Below are 12,484 nucleotides of genomic sequence, written 5' to 3'. Positions count from 1 at the left end.
CTTACTAATGTGCAAAAGAATTCAAGTACTAGAGAAAGAGAGAAACATAAAATGGTAGAGGAAAAAAATTAAAATAGAAGAAAAAAACCTTAAGAAGAAAATACTCAAAATACAATCCTCACAGTACACATACACCTGACTGGCAGTATCAAAACTGCCATTACAAAAAAGGGCTATGGTCATATTTTAAGGAACATAAACTTGTGTTTCAGTTTCCTGTGAACTAAATTTAAAGTAGATTGTCACCAAACCTACAGCTTCTTTTGCCTCTCAAATTCCTTAATAAAGGTTAAATAGTTTTGATTTTTTTTCCCCTCACAGAAGTGGCTTAACATACAATCTCTCATCATAGATAATTACAACTATAAAACATTTGTCTTCTACGCAAAGCAGTATTTCAAAGTGAACCTTCACAAGGTCTGATTTTTATGACTTTACAAACGTGCACAGGATTGTACAACAAGTTACAAGGTATCCCATGCAGGAAAGTATGCAATTTAAAGGAACAATGGTAACTAAAAATAATAAGCCAACTGGACAGATGAGCATCAGGTAGCTTGCTCTCTAAACCCCCACCAGAGTCTACAGAAAGTAAGAGGACAACAGCTCTGTCGTTCCATCAGAGTCCAGCTGGCCAGCTTATGCTGCTGGCTAAAACAGGTCTGAGCTGGGAAGGCTGTTTGACATGAGAGCTAACTGGACCTAGTGGTCAGCAAAGGCTGCTCACCCTGCCCAGACACACACTCCTCCTGCCTCCCCAGCATAAGCCCTGCCACTCCAGAGCCGACAGCAAGCAGGTCAGGAACAAACTGTCCTGGCTCACAGAAAAGGTTATCTGCTAATTTGACTTTATAAGCTCGCTCAGCCAGGGGCCAGACAAGAAGCAGCGCCAGGGAGGGAGTGGGAGCATACAGGTCTGATGGCCAGCAGCAACCAGGCTTATCCTACTGCCAAACTGCACATTGAGGCAGATTCTAAACTGGAGCTAGGTACGCATAAATCTCTGGCTGCCTTCACTGAGGAGGACAAATCTATTCAGCTAGCAGAGAGTTGTGTTCAACGCTTAACTAAAAAGATGGCAAAATCCTTAAACTGACACAGGTATGTAATATGGAGCTTTGCCTTCCCTGACTTCTACTCTAGAAAGTATGTAACCCAAACACAAATTCATAACACACTTTATATTTCATACACAGACAGCATTTAGCTGTAGTTATTTAGCATCAAACCAATGATTAAATTCCAGCCTTGAGAGGAAAGAAAGAGGTTTGCTCTCATTTCATCACTGACAGGAGCAAGACCAAATGCTCAATGCAATTGTTGATGGCACTCCTGTGAGTTTTCTGCCTCCAGATAGAACATTTGCATAAAAGAGAACTTCAAAACACAAACTGCAGATGTTTCTTATTTCATGTTTGGCACACAGACTACAACTATTACCTCATGCCTGCTATGCTGGCTTGCCTCTTTGTTTTTGAACTCAATGCACTATTCACCCCATGGAAACACAAAAAGATATTCCTAGTTTCCATCCACTTCCATATAACAACTACAGAGGAGAAGGCTACCTTTTAAACTTGGAAAGTTTATCAACTGCACTATGAAGAGGGGAACACCTAGGAAAATAAACACATTAAGTTATACTTGAAGTTAATATAAACTTTAAACAGCAAGCTCTCAGGACATGCAGTCAGTTCTAGGGTCTGTCAAAAAACCTGAGCATTTGTAGTTGATCAGCTGAATCCTCCAATCAAAAAATAAATTTAATGATCATAGGCTATCATCTGTTTCACCCTTTCTTACAGCTTAGCTTTATTAGTATTCAAAACCAGGTAAGTTGCTCTCCAAGCTGCTTGTCATGCTAACATTTTTCTTACAGAATTACCTTTGTCCTCTCTCTCTCTCTCTGTTTAAAGGCTTAATTCAATCTCCTCTGTGCGTGGGGAAAAGTGAAGTAATCCTAAAATGAGTCAAAAAATACTAAATGGTTTTAAGTAGTTCCCACACTTTGCAAAGTGGAACAAATAAGAGTTTAACAGTCTTACTTTAGAAAAGAAAAGTGCATCATTTCTCTCCTCTTTGTAGTCAAATATCAGTTCTAAAGATATCCTTGACACTAAAATAAATGGAGAAGACAGACTCCCCCAAAATAAAATTTCACTGAAATATTTTGCTCAAGTATGAAAATGAAGGACAAAATCTTAGCACTGTTAAAGAGGTCTAATGTGCATTATAAACACAACAGGACCTGCTTTAATGTGGAAGTATCAGAAAACTGAACCTCCAGGCTATAGGTTTAGTGCATGCTAATGGAACTATGCACAGAATAACAGAACTATGTAAGGGAGTTCCCACATCGTTACATTTCAGTGGAAAGGATGAAATTCTCTCTTCATGTAAGACATGAGGAGATTTTCCTTACAAACTTCCAGTGCCCATGTCACAGAGCACACTTTTCCTCACAATTAGCTTTACAGCTTCCTATCACTCCTATTCAATGTAAAGAAGGACAATACCCTGGAAACTGAGAAGAAGTAGTTAGAAAAAAAAAAAATCCTTCACACAATACACCATCATCTCTATTTAGGATACTTTCAGTCAAAACCAGCACTTCTTGTGTTTCTGTCTTCACAACTAAAATCACTTTCAATGTAAAGCTTTACATTACAATAATTCTACCAACCACACAAAAGGCTCTGCTCAATCAGTTTGGTAATTTCAGATGACGAAGGGAACAGAAAGGATTTAAGACTGCAACTATTAGTTTTGGTTTTGCTAAGTAGCAAAAATGAAAGTTTTGAGCAATGGTATTTCCAATGTCTTTTTGCCCTTTTAGTTAGGTCAGTACACTTCATACCTTGTTTTCTTATTACCCAAGGAACCACCAGGTCTTTGATCAGCGTTAGCCACTGAACTTTTATACAAAGCACTAATTCTCAACTATAAGAATGCCTCCAGAGGCACTGAAAATTGCCAAAAAGTCTAAATGCTGAAGGTAGGCATTCGGCAGGGAAGACATCATCTTACAAGAAAGACAGGCTTGAAAAAAAAAAGGGTAATTTGTTTTGAAACATTCTAAAAAGTTGCAGCTTTCCACACCATCTGGAAACTATGCTATGAAAGGAGTAAAACAAACATTAAAAACATAAGGATACCTTATAAGGAATCTCAGTTCTGACTCCAGGATCATTCAAGAATGTTTCTTGTCTGAATACCACACCACTGGTCTCTAGTGTATCAGAAGGTTGAAAGCATCTTTTTCTTTTTTAAATGCATTTGCTAGGTGTACTTCAGGTATTTTAAGAAATGAAGAGGCAGTTAAGACCTTTACTTGACACACCTTGCACTACCCTTCCTCAGCAAGACTGAGAGAGTCTCCTACCACCTCTTCAGTCATTATCCATTACTCTGGACTTGCTTAAACCTGTGAGTCCACTAATTGGTGGAAGTTACACTGTCCAATGGAATTAATGTCACTTTTTCCTGATCCTCACTTAACCTTCCTTGACCTTCCTGGTAAGTCTGGGGATTAACTATATACTTCCTGATGTCATCTGCAGCAGCAAACCAAGACTGTGATTGCTGGGAGATTTTTCCATTGTCCACCAGCTGACTGAAGAGCTAGTCTATTTGACTCTAAATATCCCACACCTGCCAGACAACAAGCATAGAGGTTTCCTGCAGTGAAACAGACAGATTTCTGTCAGATGCCTCACACCAGGCAACTGTAAATCCCTTATTCAGTATTTAACTTCAGTATTTTCCTGGTCCAGCTTCCCCAATTAGTTTGCTGTAAGGTTGAACAAGTCCTAGAGTGGGTACATGGGAGGTATACAAGTGCAGGTACACAGGAAGCAGGGAGCAACTACTCACTAGATTATTTTAGCTGCAAAATGAAATCATGCCCTGCAATTCACCTGCATACACCCCTTCAGGCAAAAAGAGGAGGTCATCTGCCATATTTTCCTGTATTTCAGAGACTATTACACCTCTAAGGAAAAAGAATAAAAAATTCTCAAAACTCAGCCTCTTTTCTTTGTGTTACTGACTCCTTTTACAGATGGGTCTTTCAAATCTCAAAAAACAGCAGAGATCCCTGGGGAATGAGGAATAGAAAGATGCAGTGTCATTTACAGCACGGCTGGCTGCAGAGAAATAGGTCACTTGAGCGTGGCTGTGCAATCAATAGGATGTTCACACTCAGGCAACCGAGCCAGATGCTGTGGAGCACAGTGCCCAGGGAAAGCCAGCGTCCTCAGGGGCAATTCCACAGGGCTCAGCACTTTCTGGGAACATGAGGCATGATGTGTCAGGACTAACACACTTGTGAGCATATTTAACATGAGTTATTCCCTGCTGCAATTTTTCCTCCTCTTCTCTAGGCCTCTGCAGCTGATCTGCAATGTCCCACAGGCCACATATAGTGTCTCCTCAACTTGCCCAAGACAGCAAAAAACTTCATGTAAGAGCCTAAGGTAGGAGCCAGAACTTATTATACTTCACTACACCTCCCCTCAGTGCTGGCAGCAATAAACTTCAGGACACTACATTTAGATTATTCCAGAAAAGAAATATCAAAATATAATGGCTTCCTCCTGAAGAAGTTTTATGGAGTGCAGCTGCCCAGCTGCTGGCAGGGGCTGCAGGGAGGCCTGTGTGAGGAGCGTCTGGGGCTGCCAGGCCATGGACACAGCCGGTTCCAGACAGCCCCAAGGCAGCCACAGCAGGGTTCAGCTGAGCCTGCTGCCCTGATGCAGTGCCTCAGGGAAAGCATTTGCACAGAAAGAGCAAAACACTCCCCATGAGCAATGAGAGAGGGAGAACAAGAGTGTGAGAAACAACCCTGCGAACACAAAGGCAAGAGCAGGAGCACAGTAGGAGGAGCAGGAGCTCTGGTCAGATGCCCCCTGTAAGGCACTAGAGAGCAGGATGGAGCAGGGCAACAGCACAAGGAAGGAGTGTGAAGAGAAGTCGGCATGGACTGGACTGACACCACGGCCAAGTCTGTTCTGCCTGTGACAGCAGCTGGCAAGCAATCTCTGTCTTCATCTCAACACGAGCTTTTCCATCCTATTTTCTCTCCTGTCTCACTGACGATTGGGAGCAGCAAGCATTGGAGTAGTGAGCCAAGGCTAACCCGTGGCAAAAGCCAGTACAAAAGCCACTTTTTGAATCACAGTGAATACGCCTGAATGTGTTTTTGGGCTAATCACAACCACAATGAGACTGTTTCATTGTCAGTGTACAATTCTAAGACACATTTGGCCACCCAAGAGATTACTGATGACTACAAGCAAGTCAGCACTTTTTCAGCCAAAGAACCACCAGCACAGGAAATGACAATTAGTTTAACTCTTTAACTATTAAACAACAGGCAAGTTGTATGTTAAAAAAAAGCATCCAAAGAGTACAGAACACACAGCAGTTGATACCGAACAAGAATAGTACAATCTCTCTTCTCCTTAATTAACTTGTCTACAACAAACAAACTTTACTTTTAACAATGGTAGATGATCACCTCTGGCTACAACCTCAAGTCATGCAATTTAGGAGGCTTTCAGCTATTCTTACCACTATGCCTCATATTTTGAAATACATGGGTTCTTTAACAGGTATTAAGTGCCTGGCTAAAATTTTAGCATAAATAATTTTGCACCGTAAGAATCAATATTTGATTGACATAAGTTCTATACATTATTTGGAGAATCTACAGGTGCTGTTTTCCTACCAGCACTTCCTTCCCCACCTCCCACTGGGGCAGACAGAATGGCTCAGGCTGCTTTTTACTACATATTTATTCTGTAAAACTCCTTAAAACAAATGCATTCTTTTCAAAATGACTAAAGTAATAACTACTTCCTTTAATTAAAATTTTAAAAGCAAAGAATTATTGCAACCACAAGTCTATATTCAGTCAAAGTGTAACATACAGGAGATCAGAATAACTGCTAACCTCCAAACCCAACACTATAATACACTCTTACATCCATAATTCTTCTCTTGCCAAGCAGTTAAGACATAATTGTTCTGCACACATTAAAGGAGTGGATGCTATATCCATAAAAGTGAATTGCCTGGAGGGAGGAAAAAATAAAGGCGTTGTTTTTGAAGGGAAGTAAGTAGCTCCTGTTCACCATCAAACACAGAATGTCATTTGACCCCATAGTGATCTGTGAAAGACAGCAGAGGCCATTCTAGCAGCCAGCCTTGCAGCTGGAACATTACATTTTTAAGTGTGGGTGAACAATCTTTATAATGCACCACATACAAACACATTTATACACCTATAACTGGTAACCGATTTGAAATCTATGCTTGGACTAACTCACCATTTATTGCCTGTAAAGATAAACCTGCCTTTTCAAGATACTTCTAAAGCTGTACCATCCCTGGATGCCCATCTCTGATAGCAGAGCAAGAAAACTTATTACAAAAACAAAGTCACCGGACTTCTGTCTGCTCTTACACCTCAAAGGATGAAAACGAGTGCCATCAGCCCCATCCTCCCCACCCTGGCTGAGTTAGGAAGCTGCCTTGGAAGCCCACATATATCCCAAGAAGGCAGTGCCACACGGGTTTTACAATGTGTTGGGACCTTATTGCTGCTGCCACTTTGCTTGTGACATCATTAAATAATTTTTCAGACCCATGTGTGTCATGCTGCCAGTGAGGCTCAAGTGCAAGGAACATAGGGCAAATCACACTTCAGGAGCAGAGGGGTGCAGGCTACTATTTTTAGGGAGTGCCAATAAAATCCTTTTGATGTCCAACATTACCAATAGGCAATAATGGACAGTGGAAAGGAGCTTGACTAAAGGTGGCAGAGTTTACTACAAGTAATAAATATGTGTTACTTCATTTCAAAGAGTGCTTCTTTCACTTTCCACAGGCATCTGTTGGACACACATGGCCCAACCACATCTAGACAAACACTTTCATAGTCTTAAAAGAGTTATTAACCAAATGTGCATTTCAAAGGCTGGTCTAGATAAATAAGCAAAGGGATTAAAATGCTGCATGCCCTTCACTGCAGTTAAATTCCTGTAAAGGCAGCAGTTACTCACGTGCTGTAGAGGTTCAAACTAAGGGTTTCATAAACAGTCACATGTTCAAGAAGACTGGAAGACTTAAGTCAATCATACACATTTCAAATTTAATTTTTCAGCAATTTAATTTTTCAGGACAGGCACTGAGACTGTAAGGAGCTGAAATTATTTTGCATGAGCAGCAAACTGTGTCATTAAATTCACTGATTATACAAGAAGCACCTATCTAAAAAAAAAATAAAATCTCAGTGGGATACAAACAAGACAGCAATTTTTTCTCAGAGAAGGCACTCCCATTGAACCAAAAAGCAAGTACCATGTAGAAATGAGAAGAAAGAGTAAAACTGAAGGTCACAAATTAAACATGCTCCAAAAGTGTCCTTGCCTGTTACATTTTAAGATAACCAGAATTAATTTGCATCTATTATCTAAAAAGCTGTTAATTCCCCCGTGTAAACAGAATAACTCAGTAAGCACCTAGCTTTGTAAGAGAATTATATGATTTCCAACTGTATGATTGTCAGTGATTTTCAAAAGGCTTTATATACCCATACCCATAGATAACAAAAGTACAACTAGCAAAATAGAAGCCTTTCAGTATAAAAATATGCTTACCAATAATTATCAAGTCATTAACTCTTATACTCCCACACCAATTGCAATCTACATCAAGTAGCTGCCACTGAAGTATTAAACATATCTTGGCAGAAGAAAGGTTCCTTCAGCTTAAGAAATAAGTGCCCAAACTCCTGCTTCCTAGTAGGACACTACTGTTCTGCTATGAAATACTTTGCCCGTGCACAGCTTCCTTAGAAAAAAAAATAAAAACACCTAGTATGGTAGCAACAATAGCATAGAGTCTTAGAAGCTATCATTCCTTCAATAAAAATACCTGCACAGAGCTAATTAACTTCCACATCTTCAGACAGATTACAAACCACACAAAACAGCTTCTCAACTGTTTCCCAGTAGCAGAGATGAAGGAGGGCACTCCTCAGTTGGAAATTATGATGCAGACATCGTCTCTCAAGGTTAAACCTCCATCTACCTGCCTTCTAATTAGCCACCACTTTCTGTTAGTTTATCCTATCTCAAATTAGATCTTTTTTCTACCAGTTTTGCTACCTTACACCTCTACTGCTTACAGAGACATGCATTTAAACACTCAGGGTTAATACAAGTTCAAAAGAAAAGAAGGGATGGGGGAGGAACTAGAGGCAATACACAAAATTTGTTCTCCAGTCTTACAGGCAATTCTGACAAACAAGCAAAGCAAAACATGAATCCAGTAATTCACTGCAATTGCTGATAAATACAGCACAACACTAAAACACTTTATGTGACCCCAAACAAAAGGGAAAACAATGTATCAAATGTCACAATCTAAAGTTTTCTGAAACAAGTGAAAAATGAACACTAACAGCCTTTGTAATGGTCTGAAGTTAGCGTCAAGAGTACACAGTGATGATATAACGTTTTAATATTCCTGTCCCTAAGACAAATAATAAAGAATTGAAACACCCTAAATTCCTGCAGTTTCCATCAAATTAACTGAGATCTCCACACCTTTTGTTCAGAATACCCACTATTTTTGCAAGCTGTAGTACAAAGATAATGTAACTCCATTCTTCTGCAGGAAGCACTAAATAGTTTTTAAAAATGCTTCAACAAGGCAAATGTATTATACATAGAAATTCATAATTTAAACACAGTACAGAAAAAAAAAGAACAATGTCTTCTTTCACTTTATAGGGATGAACATTAGCCTACTTGTAGAGATTCAGGCAGCTGCTGAGAATGTCTTAGCAGCTCTTGTATTTGCAAGAAAAACCCTGTCACTTGCAAGCAAAACAATCTCACCATTTAAATATATCAGCTAACTGTATACACACATTATGCAGTCATCTTTTGTGAACCCAAAATCAAAACATAAATCCCAATTTCTATAGGAGAGAAATTACTCCAACAGCACCACTTTGCACTTGCAATGGCAGAGCCAAACCACAGACCTCCACTTGTGATCAATTGCTTCAATAAATCAAAACATGACAAAATATTTGCAGAAGCCCTGCCAAAGCAAGACAGGTGATACAGTCGGTAGTATTTTCAAATCCTAAAAAAGGCATCCTAAAGTGCCGGTGCCTCGCCTTACCTGCCCAAAAGCAATGTTCACACGGCTCTGCAGCCAATTCAGCGGTTTTGCTCTGCCAGTTTGACAGCCGTGACAGGGGAAGTCAGCCCTTCGCTTGCACAGAGGTGTTTCCCCTGGAACAACCTAACTCCATGCATTGACATTTCAACGCATCCCTGCCAGCCTGCAGGAGCTAGGCTCTAATTATTCCAGAGACAGAGAAGTGGTGGAGAAAAAAGGGAAAGAAAAAAAGAAAAAACACCAAAAAAACCCATTTGTTCCGGTCGAAATTTACAACGAAATTTACAAGAGAAGCACGCTTCCAGACCCTGCTTAAGGGTACACCAGCATAAATCGGGGATGGAAGAGAAAGCTCAAAACATGCAAACGGATTATGTAGGTTAAGCTCAGCTTTTGTCATCCGCTCCGAGGTCCAGCTAAGGAAACGCTGAGCCTCCGGCTGGGGCCGATTCGGCGCCAGCGGCCCCGGGCCGGCCCCCGCGCCCCCTCGGGGCGCCACGTCCCGCTCCGGCCGCGGGGCAGGGGCCGGGGCCGCGCCGCCTCCCGCGCACGGCGGGGACGGAGCCGCTTCCTCCGGCGCTCCCGCGGGGACCCGGGAGGGAGCCGGGCCGGGCCGGGGGAGGGGACGGGAAGCGGCGCGGGCCCCTTTGCTTCCCCCCGCCTTAGCCCCTTCCCTCCTTAGCGCTCCTTACCCGCCTTGTAGCCGCGCAAGCCGGGCTGGGGGTGCAGCCCGCCCCACATGGTGCCGCGCCGGGCCGGGCCGGGGGACCGCCGCTCTCCGGCGGGCGGGCTGGCGGCCCGGATGGGCGGCGGAGGCGGCCGCTCCCGCTGCCGCTGCCCGGGGAGCTCAGCGGGGCGCTGCCGCCGCGGCGGGGGCTGCTGCCCGCCCCAAGGGCGCCGCGGCCATGCTGCCGGCGCTGCCGAGCGCGGTGGGACCTGGCCGCCCCCTCGCCGAGACAAAACTTGCTCTATTGCGCTGCCGCCGCCGCCTCCTGCCTCTCCGGCGCCGGCAGCGGGGCGGGGACAGGGGCGGGAGCGCCGCAGATGCGGCGGCTGCTGCTCGGGGACGAAGCGCTTACATAACCCGGCCCAAGGGGCGAGCTGCAGCGAGGGGCTGCGGCGGGGACGAGTCCGCCCGGGCCGCCCCGGCCCAGCCCAGCCCAGCCAGGCCCGCTCAGGCCCCTCCGGGCCGCGGAGCTGGCTTTGGGCTCGCCTTTGGGCGTGTATGCGCCGCCCGCTCACCCCGGGCTCGGGGAAGGGGCAGCGGCGTATGCCCGTCCCCGGGGAAAGCACTGAACTGACAGCACTTAGCGTGGTGTAAAGGCAATCCGAAAAGGAAAGTGAAATGCCTGACTCCTGAGTTGCGGCATTGGAAATACCCAAGGTCGGTATGCACAGTCCTTAGTAAGTAGAGTTCATAATAAAATCACTATTTTCCCCTACTTATGTTTGTTTTAGCAAGAAAAAGATGTGGAAATAAAGAATCGTGACATCCGTTTGAACGATCAGTTCCACCAAAAGATCCACAGTAACATCAAAAAGTTTAAGCCACAGGACTGGGAACAAAATGCTCGTGTCAGCAATAACTAAAACCCAGTAAGAGGCGCATCCCCTCTCCACACTGCTTTGAGTCTGCTCCAAATACTTCAAAAGACAATTCTGCAATAGCAGCCTTTCTGTTACTGCCGCTTGCAACTGCAGCCCAGTGGGCCCCGTGTAAACTACTTTCTGAACAAGACCCTGATTCAATCAGCAATCCACATTATCAGACAAAAACAGAGAAGGAGAAGGCACTTGGACAGCTTCTAACTTCAGCATAACCATACCAAGGTTACAAAATGCACACCCACCAAAAGAAGAAAAGGGATGCTCCAGGCAGCATTGTAGATTACGAGGGACATGATAATGAGGGAGGTGAGGTGAAACAGGATCGGTTCTGTGTGTGGAGACATTCACAATCAATAAATAAAACTGTATTCAAACATTTCCTGCTGACCCAATGCATTTTTAATTAGTAGCTGATGATCACAGAACAGCTTTCATCTCTTCGGAAAGTTGTATGTTTTGTTTCAGCACAAGACATGTTTTATTTATGCCTAGCTTGGTATTCATAACATACTCAATAAAACAGGCCTCAGAAGTACTGGCATGAGCATGTAGAAATGCTGCATGTTGTTATTTCATCCTTTCTTAGCTGTATAAAGCCCTTGCACACTCACTGAAGGCCTGACATGATGGGCATTCCTCACCAGCTTGTTTTAACTTCAGAGTGTCAGTGGGTGTTCTGTAGGTAGAGTTGTAGAAACACAGACTTTAAATGTTACCAAACACTGAATAAAAACCCCAAATAGTAAAACTGCAGGAGATCCTGTCAAAACCTTCAGACTGATGCTAGAAGTCCTTGAATAGTAAAAGGTCAGAAGCATTTTCAAGAAGCGACAAATACTGGTTTACAACAGAACACCAAAGCAGGAACTAAATTTTCATTGCCACCACCTCAGTGAAAGTGTCCAGCCTTCAACACTGAAGCTAACATCAATATTGAAGAATATTTGTGAGAGAGAGATGCATGGTAGGTAAACATGAATATTAGAAGAAATAATAAAAGCTAAAGTATATTGCAAAACTTTGAAGACAAAGAAACAAATAAACAGCTTAGTTCAAGGCCTCTTTAAAGGACTTGACTGTGTGTAAAATTTGTAGCATACTATTTTGTTGGATTAGCTTGAGTACTTACCATATTTACAGGAGGATAATGGTGAGCTGTAAGGAAGCTGAATTTTAAGATGGGGAGGTTATCTAGCTGCAGGCTAGAAGAAAAACTGCTTCATGAATGCTAAGCTCTGGAGTTTGTGGTTTGTCCTGAAATGCAGCTGCAAGAATCCAGAGGCATATCATGACTGCAAGAAAGCTACATGCATGGAAAATGTGTGGTAACTGTTATTCTATCTTCTAATAAATGTCACTGCAGTAGTTTTATGTAATTTGTATTGCCGTTCATGGAAGTTTACAGTTTCTTATGTATCTCCTGTCTAGCCATGAACAATATTGCAGATGAAAAAAAAAGATAAAAAGGCCAAGATGAGGGTGACAGAACACCCCAGATTGGCTGAATCCCCTCCCACCATAGGGCTGTGTCTTCCAAGGCATCCCCACTGGGACATCTGTGCTTAGACCGTGCTACTGCTCAGAGCAGAGAGAAAAAACCAACTGTGCTTAAGTGTAAGCAGTCAGACAGCAAAACCTGAGACACTTTCATTGTTATGATTGCATTTGAAGTTATTTT

At 42.9% G+C, this 12,484-nt stretch overlaps 1 protein-coding gene across 1 annotated transcript in view; it reads right to left on the bottom strand.

The window, feature by feature from the left end:
• Positions 1-9,994, bottom strand: part of CEP85L (centrosomal protein 85 like) — a 105,104-nt gene extending 95,110 nt beyond the window's left edge. Inside the window, exon 1 of the mRNA XM_059468237.1 lies at positions 9,891-9,994. Within this exon, the coding sequence (XP_059324220.1) occupies positions 9,891-9,939 (49 nt within the window). The 5' untranslated portion in view covers positions 9,940-9,994. The remainder of the gene's footprint in view (positions 1-9,890) is intronic.
• Positions 9,995-12,484: the final 2,490 nt, after the last annotated feature.

This window comes from Ammospiza nelsoni, chromosome 3 (assembly GCF_027579445.1).
Source record: "Ammospiza nelsoni isolate bAmmNel1 chromosome 3, bAmmNel1.pri, whole genome shotgun sequence".
NCBI lineage: Eukaryota > Metazoa > Chordata > Aves > Passeriformes > Passerellidae > Ammospiza > Ammospiza nelsoni.
The sequence above is the reverse complement of the archived record's forward strand: the minus strand, read 5'-3'. Positions and strand labels throughout refer to the sequence as shown.